At 37.6% G+C, this 16,106-nt stretch overlaps 1 protein-coding gene across 3 annotated transcripts; it reads left to right on the top strand.

Annotated features, from left to right (window-relative positions):
• Positions 7,416-14,107, top strand: ALG10 (ALG10, alpha-1,2-glucosyltransferase). Of its 3 annotated transcripts, none has more exons than NM_001244234.1 (3): positions 7,426-7,742; positions 8,937-9,134; positions 10,841-14,107. In NM_001244234.1, the coding sequence occupies exons 1-3, from the start codon at positions 7,560-7,562 to the stop codon at positions 11,894-11,896; spliced, it is 1,437 nt and encodes a 478-aa protein (NP_001231163.1). In that variant the 5' UTR covers positions 7,426-7,559; the 3' UTR covers positions 11,897-14,107. The 3 variants fall into 3 exon arrangements, with proteins under 3 accessions (XP_005664058.1, NP_001231163.1, XP_013853200.1); XM_013997746.2 differs by having other exon boundaries at positions 7,584-7,716; XM_005664001.3 differs by lacking the exon at positions 8,937-9,134 and having other exon boundaries at positions 7,416-7,742.

The raw sequence follows: 16,106 nt of genomic DNA, 5'->3' as shown, positions 1-16,106 counted from the left end.
GCTGTAGCTCCAATTTGATCCCTAGCCTGGGACCCTCCATATGCTGCAGGAATGGCCCTAAAAAAAAAAAAAAAAAGCAAAAAAAAAAAAAAGAGCTAAAAGACAACTTAACAAAAATGGACAACTGACTTGAGTAAAAGTTTATAAATAAGAATATTAAAATGACCAATATATGAAAACATACTCATTTTCATTAGTCATTAGGGAAGTGCAAATTAAAACTATAATGAGATACCATTATATATGTATCAGAATGGGTAAGATTTTTTAAATGACAATAACAAGTGCTGACAATGCTCTGAAATAAGGAAAGCTTTCAACACTGCTTGAAGAAGTATAAATTGGTACATCAAATTTGGAAACCACTTTTTCAAAATTTACACTAGAAAATGCATAGATTTATGAACCAGCAATTGTCACGAGACAGGTTTCTACAATATTTTCTCAGCCTCTTTGCTTATATTATCTATGCTAAAAACTCCATCTTGTCCTGCCTTACTTTACCCCATATTCCTGCTTGAAAAACTGTCCCAATGCTGGTAAATGACTTAAGCTTAAGAACAAAGACCTAAAGGCATGAGTTATCCATGTGGTCAGCTGAATGAGGACATAATATTTTGGTCTAGGCATGCTGGACCTGTGCAGATAGGCATGTGGTTTGCACAGCATGATATGTCCTCTAAAGAATAAGAGGAAGGTGAGCCTCATGGCCCCAAGGGGTTTACGAGGGGTCATTCGCAGGATATGCATTAGCAAGGAGAACCAAGGTGCAAATTTAGGCACGCTGGGTTGCTGCAGATAGGCACGCCATCTGCAGAAGCACAATGGTTATTCTCTAGAATGCTATGCATAGATAGCTGACCAAGCTTCCTCAATGCTAATGATTGTTAAATGCCTAAAGGTCAGAATAAAAGCTTAATTATCTACCGGCTATGTGACTTTTAAAATAATTTTAAAAAACCTATATCCTGAACCTGCAACTCCCTCCTTACTTGGCGTAATCCTAAAGATACAATAAAAGCAGTGTGGCTTCCTTGAGGCGGCGCTCTTGGTCCATGAGACCTTGAGGCCCCCTGATTCCCACCTTTAATTAAGATAAATGTCTCTGTGTCTGTTTTATGTTAACTTTTTCCTTAAGTTTCACAGAACCCGCTCTTCAGCCCTCCCCTGCTGAGCTGGTCTCGGCAAGCAATTACAATCCTAGGTATGTACTCTATAGAAATATGTACTTAGGTTATATAATCAAGACACACACACACACACACACACACACACACACACACACACACACACACACACACACACACACACACACACATCATGAACTTCAAATTCTAGTAGAGGTCTGCTTTTACCTTGTGCTAAGTATTGGACCATGGGTACCAAAGTTTTTCTCTTAGTATTCCTGTTCCATCCTCGACTTTCAGCAGTCTTTGCAAGCCTGCACGTTAGAAGCTTCTCTCTCCATGCCTTTGCCCCACTGCATCAGTAAACTGTTTTGTCAGTTGGTGCTAGCCTCATAGAAGGGGGTGAAGAGGGATGTTGAGTGCTCCTCGTCCATCTTCTGGGTTAAGCATGCATTAGGACTGGGCTTTCACATTGTTCCTGTTCCTCCATGCTATGGTAGTCACACTCTGCCTTGCATCTGTGGCAGGTCTAGAGCAAGGGAGAGTTTCCTGCCTTTCCCCTAGTGGCAACAGACCTCTTATTTGAATTAGTGCAGGATATTAGGCCGAAAGACTTTCTTGCCTCTCCATAAGCAGCAGGAAGTTTTGACTTTTCTCCCTTCTCCAGACTCAGTGGGGCTTTGCCTGGACCCTGGGATGCAAACATTTCCTCACCTTCCCTAGAAGACTAAGGCTTTCATTTCACTTTATTGAAGGGGCCAGTGTATAATATTTTTTGTTTGTCCCCCAGTGGCAGCCAATCAACCTCTGCACCCTTTAATCTTAGGCTCTCTCCAATCTCTCACCTGACCTCAATATTTCTTACCTGATGTAAGCCATCTTCAAAACAAGAAATAACTGTAATGAATTGAAATGTATTGAAAATAATGAACTTTAAAAACTACAAACACAGTCAATCCTGACTGTCAGTCTTGTTAGACATATATTTGAGTGCTGATCAATAAACAGGGCTAAAACTTTACTGGAATTAATTTAGGAAAGGTAACAAATTGGTCCTGATTTTGATCAAGTTGTCAGCACCCTCTAGTGGAAAGAAGTCTTGAAAAACCACTTCTTTGATGACACAGGCCTACCTCTAATATATTTGCATGGATGCATTATCAGCCATCAAAATCTGGCAGTTACAGAAACTAAAATTTGGAGATGGTAATAAACAATGTATCATTTAATTTTAGGGTATTAAATACTTATAAATCCTTTAATATAGTCTCTTGTCTCATTCAGAAAAGCAATACAAAACAAAACAAAAACAAAAGGAAACATGAAAGCAGAGCTGGGACCACAGAATAAGAACTGCTCCCACCTGCAGTATCTCTGTTTTGCCTGGTAAAAGTGAAATCTAAATGATTGTGTCTGTTCTCACTAAATCAATATCATGCAAATAATCAAAGAATAATATTTTGAATGTATGTCAAATTTTCAATTGGTGCAGGACATCAAAGGGTCAGCCTCAGGGTGCCTGCCTGCTTTCCTCCGGCTCTATCTAAAACCAAAGCAAACTGAAACCCTCCTCAACATTTCACATTAAATTAGATGAGCGTTTCTTCAGTAATAATGATTTTATCGTAAATATCAGTCCAAACTCTGAAATTTTAAAATTTGTAAAATATCATTGTGTTTATAAAAAATGTAAAATTATAAATTAAGTGAATGTCTTCCTTACTTCTCTTTAAATTTTTGGTTGATTTAATGACACTGTGATTTCATTGATACAATAGCCCAATTCATTTAATAATCAATTTATGACATTTTTAAATTTTATATAGATTAAGGGCAAAGGCCTTGGTGAAGTTTCTTTTCCTTATAATGTTTATCATTTAACTATGTAGCAATAGCTGTAGGACCTTTGTTCCAGCTACTTGTTTTTTTTTTTTTTTTTCACTAAGCACAGTTCCTCTTTGCAAAGAGACTTTTTAAAGAAAAATTAGATATTTCTGAATATGAATATATATGACAGAAAAATATCAAATTCTCCTCTCCACCTGCCAAATAATGAGTCTCTATGTTGCTTAGCAATTAACATTACATTTTTCCAGCATGGGAAAGCTTGAAGATGAAGAATTAAAGGGGCAATATTCTCTGTATGAGAAAAGAAAAAGGATGAAAAAATACAAAGAAAAGATCCTAGACGGGGCACAAAGCAACATGGGTGGCCCAAAAAGCAAGGACAATGTAGAAGTTTGTAGTGTTCACAAACTTTAACATGCATGAGGTTCACCTGGGAATTTAAGAGAATCATAAATTGATTGTTGAATGAATAATAAAACACAGATTGCTTGGCTCCACCCCCTAGAGTTTCTGTTTCAGTAAGTCTAACACATGGCTTAATAATTCGCTTTTCTAACGGGATCCCAGGTGATGCTGATGCTACTGGTCCAGAGACCACACTTTAAGAACAAGTATTACAAAATATTTAGGAAGTTTTGCTTTGGGTTTTATGGTATAACTTTCTAGATGACCACCCATTCCTGTCTGTCTGAGGCTAGGGATTTCCTGAAATTTCCAAGGCTAAAACTGGGAAGTCTCCAGCAAGCCAGGAAGATTGGTCACCCTATATTGGATCTCCAAGATATTTTCAGTAAAGAGTTAAAATATTGGCTAGTGATTTTGTACCAAAATGTTGTGTTCTCTTTTTAATCAATTGATTAATTTCAAACCTTTTCTTTCCACCAGAATGTTGAGATTGACTTCAAGGCTAGTTGTGTTTTGGAGGTTATCGTCTATGCTTTTGTCCCAAGGTACTGCTGTAGCTAGAACCATCTGGCACCTAAAAAGAATGCATATAAATATATAAATGGGTCACTTTGCCATACAGAAGAAATTGATGGAACATTGTAAATCAACAGCAATAAAAAAATTTTAAAAAAGAAAACTAGTAACTCATCACTGTGACTATCAAGTGGTCAGCATTTCAGTTGAGTAGAAAATGAAAAAGGGCTCAATAAGAGGAAGGATAGTACTTGGACAATCACTTCAAAGTGACAGTACTTACATAGATTTCCTTGTTAGCAGAATTACAGCGTTTGAGGAAATTCATCATTAGGGAATTAGCGTTTCACACAGAGTTAAATATATAGAGTATTATGCAAATTCACCAAATTAAGAATGTCAAAATTGGTTTGAAAGGACTAAGTTTTATGGCAGTAATAAATGCAAAATCTTAATAGCTTAAAATAACAAAGACTTTTTCTTGTACACCCTATCTATCCTTTGAACTCCAAAATTTTTGCCATAATTTGTTATATAGTAATTCAAGAGATAGCACAAAATAAAAAATTAATTGAAGATCTATGATGATGAAATTATACATTCTAATGATCACAAAATAAGGATCTACAGAAAATGGAGAACATAAGGTAACTATTAATGGTGATCTAGTTTTAAAATGGAGATCTAATAAAATATAACTAGTATCATTAAAATCCCCCAGAGATGGCTACGTAAATGTGAGTTAGTACTAATTTTTTACAATGTTTCCCATCAGATTTTGATACAATTGAGCTAAAGCATGAACATTTTAAAACACTGAAACCTGTATTTTTGACTTGGTGGATGGAAACATAAAGGAATAGAATGAAAATAAAAGGTTTGGGGGACTAATGAAAACATTCAGTTCAGTATAAACTGAAGATTACTTTAAACCATAAGGCTATGGGGTTATTTTATTACTCTTGGTCTGATGTTCTAATTTCTACCCATGACTCTACCAACTAACTTCACATGTGATTTCAGCTAAATCACTTATTTTAACTTCAGCTTCTTACGTAAAATGAAGGCAAGTAGATTATTAATGAAGATCCTAACTGTTCTCAAACTTCGTATTTCCAGAATTCCTGTCATGGCTCAGTGGTTAACAAACCTGACTAGTTCATGAGGGCACAGGTTTAATCCCTGGCCTTGCTCAGTGGGTTAAGGATCTGGCATTGCCATGAGCTGTGGTGTAGGTTGCAGATGTGGCTCAGATCCCGTGTTGCTGTGGCAGTGGTGTAGGCCAGCAGCTGTAGCTCTAATTCTACCCCTACTCTGGGAACCTCCATATGCCGTGGGTGGCCCTAAAAAGACAAAAATAAAAACAGCAACAACCTTCACATTTCCTTGAAACTCTCTGATTATCTTAGAGGGAGGTGTGGCATATGTATAGGGGTCAGATGTTTAACATAAGATCTTAGCGGCAATTATTGAGAGAAATATGTAACATAAATGTCTGGCCTTGTTCTACTACTTTCAAAAATGCCTACCACTTCTAGGGAAGGTCAGTAGTCGGCAGGGTATTGACAGAAGTTCAGGACATGCTAATCCAAAATATGGCATCTTGACATATTAAATATTTTAAGAGTGACAAATTTAAGAAATAGTATGGGCAGGAAGTGATGTCTGACTTTCCAATTAAACAGGTCATAAAACCTAGGAAGGACATTCTTACCTTTCCCTGAAGTAGGTCATAAAACCCTCACATGAGATGTGCCCTTTCTATACCCGGAAGAAAGAAGCATCCTTATTTCTGAAGACAAACAGACACAGAGGAATCTGAATGAAAAGGCCTTGCTAAATTTCCTTCGGTTTACTACACTTACCTCATATCTTTGGCCTATCGTATCCTTCCATAACTTCCAGGATTTTCATGACGCTCAGGTTTAACTGTTCCTTTAGGTCTTAATTTCCTTATGAAGGCTTCCTTATCATATAAAACTAATGCTAAATAAATTTGTATGCTTTTTCTTCTTAATCCATTTTTATGTTACAAATGTCCCAGTTTAGAACTTAGGATGGTGGAAGAAAAATATACTTTTTTCTACCCCTACAGTGTGCATATCATGACTAAGCAAGTCATGGGTTCTGGGGTCAGTTACTGGGAGATCATATCAACCTCCTGAAGACTAGATCGTCTGAACATGATCTCAAATAGATTAGTACAGCATGGACTATATAATAAAATGGGGAACGAATAGGGAAAACATAGCTAAGCATCACATCAAAGTAGGATTCTGACAGGATTTTATTCAAATGGTTTATACATGTTCTTATCCCATCACTTATTCACCTCATGGCCCTCTCATTAATAAGGAAATCGCTGAGACAGAATAGGGAAGCAGTCAGTTTAATTTGAGAAAGTTACTTAAATCGAAGAAGGTGAATTAGTTTTGACCCACAGAAAGAGCTGATCTGAAAACCGTAAGGTTTGCAGCTAACACACCCTGACTTATTTCTTGTGTATTCCCATCAAAAACATTGTGACTGAGGTTACCCAAGAGATTATTTTTCTATGAAACATTGCCAGAGACTAACAAGGCAAAATCACAAGAATTAATTTATCTCCCCCTCCCGCGCCCAGCATTCTTCAAATATTTTCTCTCACCTCCGGCCTCCAACTTCCCAATACTGGAATTGAGTCAAGTCGACACAAACTAAAAATCTTCAAATTTAAGTGTCTGAAATGTGAAAGGCATTTTGGGGGCTACAGATATAAATGATACACAGTGCCAACCATTAAGATGTTCGTGCTTATTATTTAGTAGGAAAATAAAAACAAAACGCTGCAACAGAGATGTTAACAAAAATCAAACTTACAGGCAGAGAAACCTTCCTTAACTAAACTATGCCAACTTCTAAAATAATCGCTTTTCCCAAGTCCCGCAGAGTATTGCGATCTGCCTATCAGAGTGCACGATGAATACTGATTTAAAAAAATCCTCTTAGAGAGTACAAACATTTTGAAAGAGCCCCTAGTAAAGTTTATTCGGCAGTGAAGGGTCTGTCTCACCGGACCTTCCAAAGTCTCAGTCTTTGCTTCTACAACCAACACTTCCCCTTCCACGCTCAAAAGTTGGTGACATCAAATGCCTTGGAATGGAACGTTTTAGTAACTTAGATCACTTGAGAGAAATAACATGGGCCTGTGGGGTGCGCGGGGGTGACGGGGGTGTGAAATTTTTAAGCATTTAGGGATTGCAAATGTGGGGAAACGTCGCCACCTGCTGGTAAGAAATGGGAACCGCAGGGGAAACGCCTACCCAGACCTTTAAAATAAACGGAGGGTTTCATTTCAAGCACCACGCAGTCGGCTCCAGCACCCTTCAGACCCCCGAGGTCTGCCCCTCCAGGCTGCGCTGACCACTCAGTGTGCCCTATGCAACGTGATTGACAGCGCAACAATTCGGTCCGTTATCTAAACCCGTCTCTCGGGAAACAGTGACCCGCTCCTTCCTTCCGGAAGCTCGGGGTCCGCGCTCTCCCGGCATTCCTTTCCTTCCGGCTGTGCTCGGTTCCCTCTGGCGATTCCCGCCTTGCGCGCCGGTTTCGAGCCCGAGTGTCAAGCCTGACTTTGCGGACCCAAGCATCTCGCCCCGATCTACCAGGACTGGGTTCTTGGCTATGGGGGCAGGAATGGCGCAGCTGGAGGGTTACTACTTCTCGGCTGCCCTGAGCTGTACCTTTTTAGTGTCCTGCCTCCTCTTCTCCGCTTTCAGCCGGGCGCTGCGAGAACCCTACATGGACGAGATCTTCCACCTGCCGCAGGCGCAGCGCTACTGTGAGGGCCATTTCTCCCTCTCGCAGGTGGGGTCCCCGACCTGTCAGCACCCTAGAATGGCTAGTGAGAGCAGGCCCGGTCCCAGCGCTAGTCACCCACCCTTAACCTTAGGTCCCTCCGCTCACAGCAGGAAAAGGACCCCGGTGATCTTTTGTTCGGGTTTCTGAGGTCTGAGAAATATTTACTAAATGAATGAAAAAAAAAACAAAAACGCAGTTCTGTTTCCAAGAAAAAAATGCTCTAGGAGATGTACTAATGGGAACTGAGTTACTGCCCCTTTTCTAGGCAACTGACCAAAGCTATTCTGTTTTTTGTTTTTGTTTTTCGTTTTTTTGCCAATCCTGGGATTTGGGGCACTGAATTGCACCTAGGAAATGTCAGAAAACTTCACTTTAGCTCACCCGTCAGTCACTTCACTGTATTTTGCAAGTGGGGTAGAGGGGGTGGCCCTTCAGCCGCTAAGAAGTGCCAGGTTATATTAATTTCGTCCTTGCTGGTTTTAGCAACCTTCTATTAACTGGATAAATTGGAAATCAGTGATAGGCCGTCATACTTAAATGTGTATTTAGCCACATATGTATATAAATATAGATACAAAAATAAAGTGGACATTATCCTTCTCTTCTGGTAAAAGGCGTTAGAGAGTAGTGATTAGAAATATAGTCTGTAGTTGGAGAAAAACATAATTTTAAATCTTGGTTCTGTTATTTACTAGTCATGTGGCTTGGAACTTTTCTGATTTTCAGGTTACTTATCTGAAAATGACAGTAATGTCTACTATAAGTCTTGTTGCAGGATTAAATACAGAGGGTTTAGCACAATTCCTGGCTACTACATTGTACCTGTCGTTGTGGATCCTCTGAGTGAATTTCTTTAAAGACTTTTCACTGCAAATGCATTAGAGTTCCATTGGTGTTTCCATGCTTTTAAAAACTAGAGCATTTGCAGTTTAATCACCAAAAAGATCACCCTCTAAAGAGTGGGTATAAGAAAATAAAAACTAAGGTTAAGTTGTTGTCTACTGGTTGCTGATACTTTAACAATAACAACACAGGTATGGGACAAAACATAGTAAAACTTCTTATCAGAGCTGTCTCCATTGCCACGGACTTATTTAACCATGTCATAGGATAACTTCCCCAAATGCATGACCTCTTTGTGTCAGTCCTATCACTATCACCTCTTGGGTTTTGCTTCATTGTTGGCTTTTTATTTTTAAGTGGGACCCCATGATTACTACATTACCTGGCTTATACCTGCTGTCAGTTGGAGTGGTCAAACCGGCCAATTGGATCTTCGGATGGTCAGAACATGTTGTCTGCTCCATTGGAATGCTCAGATTTGTTAATCTTCTCTTCAGTGTTGGCAACTTCTATTTATTATATTTGCTTTTCCGCAAGGTGCAACCCAGACACAAGGTTTGTTTTCAGAGTAATTAATTACAAGCTGATGTACAATCAGGTCCACAATTATGAAGAATTGGTTTTATGAAAATTGGTGGAAAATATATTTAACATTTAGTATTTGTTTATCTTTTGTAAAGGTAAAGCAAGTCCCCTACCTCCATTTTGGAAGATATTTGTCTTGAAATATTTGAGACACTCTTATCTATTTATAAAACCTATAAATGTTCATGAATTAAACCAGTTCGGTAAATATTTTCTGAGCTTATTCCATGTGCTAAATACTGAGACTATAGAAGTAAATGAGGCAGTTTTTCTCTTAAGGAATATATATCTTATTAGGGGAAACCCACATTACCTGGAAATTTTTATGTGGTTTAAGAATGCTGGAGTTCCCGTCGTGGCGCAGCGGTTAACGAATCCGACTAGGAACCATGAGGTTGCAGGTTCAATCCCTGGCCTTGCTCAGTGGGTTAAGGATCCGGCGTTGCTGTGAGCTGTGGTGTAGGTCACAGACGTGGCTCGGATCCCGCGTTGCTGTGGCTCTGGCGTAGGCCTGTGGCTACAGCTCCGATTCGACCCCTACCCTGGGTACCTCCATATGCCACGGGAGCAGCCCAAGAAATGGCAAAAAGACAAAAAAAAAAAAAACAAAAAACAAAAAACAGTGCAGACCTTGGAGATGAGGTGGATTACCTGGGTTTGAATTTTGTCCTCTTACTAATTGCGTTACTTTGGGCAGGTTACCCTTAGTGACTCTATGTTTTCATCTGTTAAGTGGAAACAATATAGAATCTACCTGATTAGGACTGTTCTGTAAAATAAAGGCACTTCATAAATGGACAATACTTAGAATACTGCCTGATGTAATAGTAAGGACTCAGTAAATACTAATTATAGTAGTTATTTTTAACTTATAAAGATGATTTCAGTAGTATAAATTATGAGAGGGAGATAGCTATAAAACACCATGAGGATACAGAGAAGGAGCAGAGGAGCACTTGGTGCAGCCTGAGTGGGAGAAGGAGGTGTGGGTGGCATTGGGTAAGGCTTTACAGAGAACATGGTACTCGAGCTGAATCTTGATGACAGATGGGGCTGTAGGATGAGAGTGAATGCAGGGATTGCCATTTGGAATTATAAGAGTACAGGGACATAAGGCTGCAGAAAGCTATAGAAGTAGATAGGGGAGAAGTCATGAACATCTTTTTATGTCACAGAAAGCATTTTAAAGTTTATGTAGTAGGTGGTAGACAGCCTTTCATTTTAATCAAGGGAATGGCATGGTATGGCTTGGTGATTTAGAGAGCTAAATGAATGCTTACAGAAGGCATTAGGACTAAAGCTCACCAAAATGGAACCACCTGCACTGTATCCCATTCATCTCCACGTTCCTCATAGAACTGAGTTCAGTGTCTTTCCCACAGTACCTCCTTAACTGTCTGTTGAATGATTCAAAATATTTTCAGCCATAGGAACTTGACACACACATGTATTATCTTATTGGCTTCCAGAATGACAGATGTAACTAAAAGGTATTAGAAAGCACCCTCATAAATACATACTGTGTTTTTGCAAAGGCAGAAGTAAGATTAATACTAAATAATTTTCTTTAAATAAGATTCAAGGAGTTTTTTGTTTTTTTTAATTAAATCTCTTCATTAGCTTAGCATAAAGAGCCTATTTGCTTTTTTGTAAACTGTGTTTTCTCTTCCTTGTAGGCTGCCTCAAGTATCCAGAGAATTTTGTCAACATTGACATTAGCAGTATTTCCCACATTGTATTTTTTTAACTTCCTATATTATACAGAAGCGGGATCCATGTTTTTTACTCTTTTTGCATACTTGATGTGTCTTTATGGAAATCATAAAACCTCAGCCTTGCTTGGATTTTGTGGATTCATGTTTCGTCAAACAAATATCATTTGGGCTATCTTCTGTGCAGGAAATGTCATTTCACAAAAGTTAACTGAAGCTTGGAAAACCGAGCTACAAAAGAAGAAGGAAGAGAGGCTTCCCCCTATTAAAGGACCATTTTCAGAATTCAGGAAGATTCTTCAGTTTCTTTTGGCTTATTCCATGTCCTTTAAGAACTTAAGTATACTTTTCCTTTTGACTTGGCCCTATATCCTCCTAATGTTTCTGTTTTGTGCATTTGTGGTAGTTAATGGTGGAATTGTTATTGGTGATCGTAGCAGTCATGAAGCCTGTCTGCACTTTCCTCAGCTATTCTACTTTTTCTCTTTTACTCTTTTTTTTTCCTTTCCTCACCTCTTATCTCTTAGCAAAATCAGGGCTTTTCTTTGCCTAGTTTGGAAACGGAAAATTCAGTTTTTTGTGATTACTTTAGTCTCAATATTTTTAGTTTGGAAGTTTACTTATGCTCATAAATACTTGCTCTCAGATAATAGACATTATACATTTTATGTGTGGAAAAGAGTTTTTCAAAAATATGAAATCGTGAAATACTTGTTAGTTCCAGTCTATATATTTGCTGGTTGGACGATAGCTGATTCATTGAAATCAAAGTCGATTTTCTGGAATTTAATGTTTTTCATATGCTTATTTACTGTCATAGTACCTCAAAAACTGCTAGAATTCCGTTATTTCATTTTACCTTATGTTATTTATAGGCTTAACATACCTCTGCCACCCACATCTAGACTTGTTTGTGAGCTGGGTTGCTATGCAGTTGTGAATTTCCTAACTTTTTATATCTTTCTAAACAAGACTTTTCAGTGGCCAAATAGTCAGGACATTCAAAGGTTTATGTGGTAATATCAGGGATATCATGAACTCTAAAATTAGACTTATTCGGACTATTTCTGTAATGAAAACTAAGTAGAAATTTTGGAATTTCTTTAGGCACCATAGTGATCCTCAGATCACATCATATTTTTTGTGTTTTAAATATCAGAAGTAAGTGTTTATATATATGTATAAAATCCAAAAAAAAAAAAGAAGTTCCCTGGTGGGCTAGCAGGTGAAGGATCCAGCATTGTCACTGCTGTGGCACAGATTTGATCCCTGGCCTGGGAACTTCCACATACCACAGGCATATATATATATGCAAGAAAGTTAAGTGGTAAAGAACTGAGGAGTTCCTGCTGTGTACAGTGGGTTAAGAATCTGACTGCAGCAGCTGGGGTTACTGTGCCAGCACAAGTTCAATCCCCACCCTCTTACAGTGGGTTAAAGGATCTGCTGTTGGTACAACTGCAGTGTATGTCACAGCTGTGGCTCAGATTCGGTCACTAGTCCGGAAACTTCCATATGCCACAGGTGCTGCCATGAAAAAAAAAAAAAAAAACAACAACAACAAAAAATGAACTGAGAAAAGTTTTAGGACTTCCTCCATAACCCTGAATAATGATGGGGAAATAAGATATTTATAGTTATCTCATGGTATTTCTTTAGCTACTCAAAAAGCTTGAAAACTTTTTATATACAAGTTTAAGTAAACTGGGCATGCTTTATAGTGCTGGAACTTATTTATTATTCTCTTCAGAAAGATGTAGCAGTGTCTGAAAAAATTTACAAGTGATTAGGTAATATTCGTGATGGAAACATTGTTAAACATTTTAGTAAATATAATTTAAATCATAAGGCAAAATAGACTCACTGAAATAGTAAATCTTATTAAATAGAGGCTCTTCTGTGTTTATCTAGAAATCAAGTTACTGATTTTTTTTTTAAAATGTAAAAATGATGAAGTCCTTTCACTATTCCTAACATGAAATATATGATGGCCAAAGATAAATTTCTTTGATAATAATACCTTTTAAAAGGGATTTTCTGTACTACTTTCTTATGGCTTCCATAGCAAATTACCACAAATTTGGTGACTTAAAAAAACTTCTCAGAGTTCTTACTATAGCACAGTGGGTTAAGAATCTGACTGCAGTGCCTCAGGTCTCTGGAGGTACCAGTTCCATCCCAGGCCTAGCACGGTGTCCAGCCTTGCCACAGCTGCTGCCAGCATTCAGTTCCTGACCCAGGAACTTCCATGTGCCGTAGGTGTGGCCATTAAAAAAAAAAAAAAGAAAATTCTCTCACAGTTCTGGAGGCCAGAAGTGTAAAATTAAAGTGTCACTAGTGTTAATTTATTCTGGAGACTCTCAAAGAGAATCCATTCCATGCCTCTCTCCTACCTCCTGGTGGCTGTCTGCTCTCCTTCATGTTCTTTGCTTTATAGACGGCATTGCTCCAGTATCTGCCTCTGTCTTCACATGGCCTTCCTTTTTGTTTTCTTTCTCTTATAAGGACAATGTCTTTGGATTTAGGGCCCACTCTAATCCAGGAAAATTGCATGCCCAGATCTTGAACTTAATTAAAGACTCTTTTTTTTCTATATAAGGTCATATTTACAGGTTCAAGTAGGCCTGTCTCTTTGTGGGACACTTTCCAACCCACCAAAGTTACCAAAGGAGATTTTACAGTAAACCTCATAAAATTTATAGGGAATAATTTCTTTGCTGAGCTATTTTAAGTGAAATTGTATCTTTTCTGAGAGGTTAAAACAAGTGACTTATAACGTCACATAATTAAAAAACAGTGTAACTTAATTCCATTATCCAAAAAAAGCTACAATTTAAAGGAATTTTAGAAATTGTTTGGTCTAGTCTTATTTTGTAATTCAGGGAACAACTTGGGTAGGATTTTGGGGGGTGGATTTTGGATTCTTTGTCTTCTATTTTGAGTACATTCATTGGGTTGTCATTCTATTACAGAAAAGTATTATTTGGATATGTTAATTTTGATGTGTAAACTGAGAACTGTGTATAGAATTCATCTTTTAACCCTGTTTTACATTTGTAAACTTTTTATAACTGTGTGAACTATCTTCAGTATTGAATTATGCTTTCTCTGGGTTTTAAATAATGAGTGGATTTGTAAAGTATTCTTCATTTGCAAATATAAAATTGTGCACAGGTGAAAATTAAGTGTAGTCTTTGAATAATAAATACAAAGTCCTTTATTTGTACACACTCTTTGGGGCCAAGTTGTACTCTATTTAGTGCTTAGAAAGTTGATCGATTCTTTAGTTATAATAGTGACTGTTGGACAAATGTTTTTAACCCAAACTTTTTTTTTTTTTTTTTTTTTTTTTTTTTTTTTGTCTTTTTAAGGCCACACCCACGGCATATGGAGGTTCCCGGGTTAGGGGTCAAATAAGACCTGTAGCCACTGGCCTACACCACAGCCATGCCAGATCCGAGCCGCATCTGCTACCTACACCACAGCTCATGGCAACACTGGATCCTTAACCCAGTTAGCGAGGCCAGGGATCAAACCTGTGTCCTCTGGATGCTAGTCATATTTGTTTCCACTGAGCCATGACAGGAACTCCCAAACTTTTTTTTTTTTTTCCTTTTTTGGCTACCCTATGGCAAATGGAATTTCCTGGGCCAGGAATCAGATCCAAGCTTAGTTGTCTATGCTGCAGCTGTGGCAACATCAGATCCTTTAACCCACTGAGTGAGGCCCAGGATCAAACCCGTATCCTCGTGGATATTAGTCTGATTTGTTTCCGCTAGCTACAATGGGAACTCCACAATTCATTTTCAAATGTTGAGTTTCTACTCTTTTAAAGATCTTTTAGAAAGCTGTAATTAAAAGGTGCTCTACAGCATTGCTCTTAGAAACATCTTAAAATTGTATATGTTTTGAATATTTTTCAAGAGTAACCAAATTGATAATTTTGACATTAATTTTTTTTTAAAAATTAGACTTAACTGAATTTCTTGATTAGAAGGTAATTCTTTTTTGTTTGTTTGTTTGTGTTGTTTAGGGCCACACCCTTATCATATGGAGGTTCCCAGACTAGCGGCTGAATTGGAGCTGGAGCTGCCTGCCTATACCACAGCCACAGCAACGCCAGATCAGAGCCACATCTGCAAACTACACCCCAGCTCATGGCAACACCAGATCTGAAATTTACCTGTGACCTATGTCACAGCTTGCAGCAATGCCAGATCCTTAACCCATTGAACAAGGGCAGTGATGGAACCTGTATCCTTACAGAGACAACATTGGGTCCTTAAGCTGCTGAGCCACAATAGGAACTCCTAAAAATTTTACTTACTATAGTGTTTAATACTTATACGTATATTTACTTGAAAATATGCGTTATTTTTATAATAGGATGTGATTTAAAAACTGTTGTTGTTTATTTAAAATAAGAAAAATAACTAACAACCATTAAATTTTAGTAGAATGCTTGATTGATGTCACAGTCTTAAGGGAAAAGAGATTTCAACCAATCAGGAATATTTTCTGTTGTTTTACTTAGGCCATATTTAACTGCTTTAGAGATAACTGCTATTTATTTATTTAGAGATAACTGCTATTTACTTTTTAAAATATTTAAATGTTACAACAAAACAAATATTTCCAATATACTAAAACCTATTTAGCTGAGAAAATTATAAAAATGGATAGATTGAGGATATGTTTGTTAACACGTATCCCTGAATCCAACACTAAATTCTTCACTATTTGGAAATTATTTCTGGGATAAGAAATTTTGTCACAGTGACACAATCCAATAATATCTTTATATTGTGCTTTTTATGAAATAAGCATTTGATGAATTTAATGTTAATTTAATTTGAACTCTGCATCACCATCAGACCAAAAGAGATATGGTATTTTTCTGATGAGAAAAATAGTATATATTGTATTGATTTTTCTCAATGACTGAAACTAAAAATCAGTTCAGTTCAGTTGAGCAATATATGTGTGTGACCCATACAAAATCAGGAAGAGGAAGGAAAAGTAATAGTAACAGTTATTACTATTATTTAGCATCTACAGTGTTCTAAGCATTACACTGGCTAATTTACAAAGATTGTCTCCTTTGATCTTTTTTTCCTATGAGGCGGATGTTGATTTCTATTTGACTGCTGGAGAAGCTAAAAGTCAAGCAGATCAGGTAATTTGTCTGAAGTCTAAATACAAATTGGTCTGACTTCCCAGCCTTGAGTTT

The sequence above is a fragment of the Sus scrofa genome, chromosome 5, assembly GCF_000003025.6.
Source record: "Sus scrofa isolate TJ Tabasco breed Duroc chromosome 5, Sscrofa11.1, whole genome shotgun sequence".
In the NCBI taxonomy this organism is placed as follows: Eukaryota; Metazoa; Chordata; class Mammalia; order Artiodactyla; family Suidae; genus Sus; species Sus scrofa.
Note: the sequence above shows the minus strand (reverse complement) of the source record. Positions and strands in the feature narration are given on the sequence as shown.

Excerpts from the sequence above, each read along its gene's own strand:
- ALG10 (NM_001244234.1), top strand. The coding sequence starts at position 7,560 with ATGGGGGCAGGAATGGCGCAGCTGGAGGGTTACTACTTCTCGGCTGCC. Across the intron at positions 7,743-8,936 it reads GCCATTTCTCCCTCTCGCAG|TGGGACCCCATGATTACTAC; the intron begins GTGGGGTCCCCG and ends TTTATTTTTAAG. Across the intron at positions 9,135-10,840 it reads AGGTGCAACCCAGACACAAG|GCTGCCTCAAGTATCCAGAG; the intron begins GTTTGTTTTCAG and ends TCTTCCTTGTAG.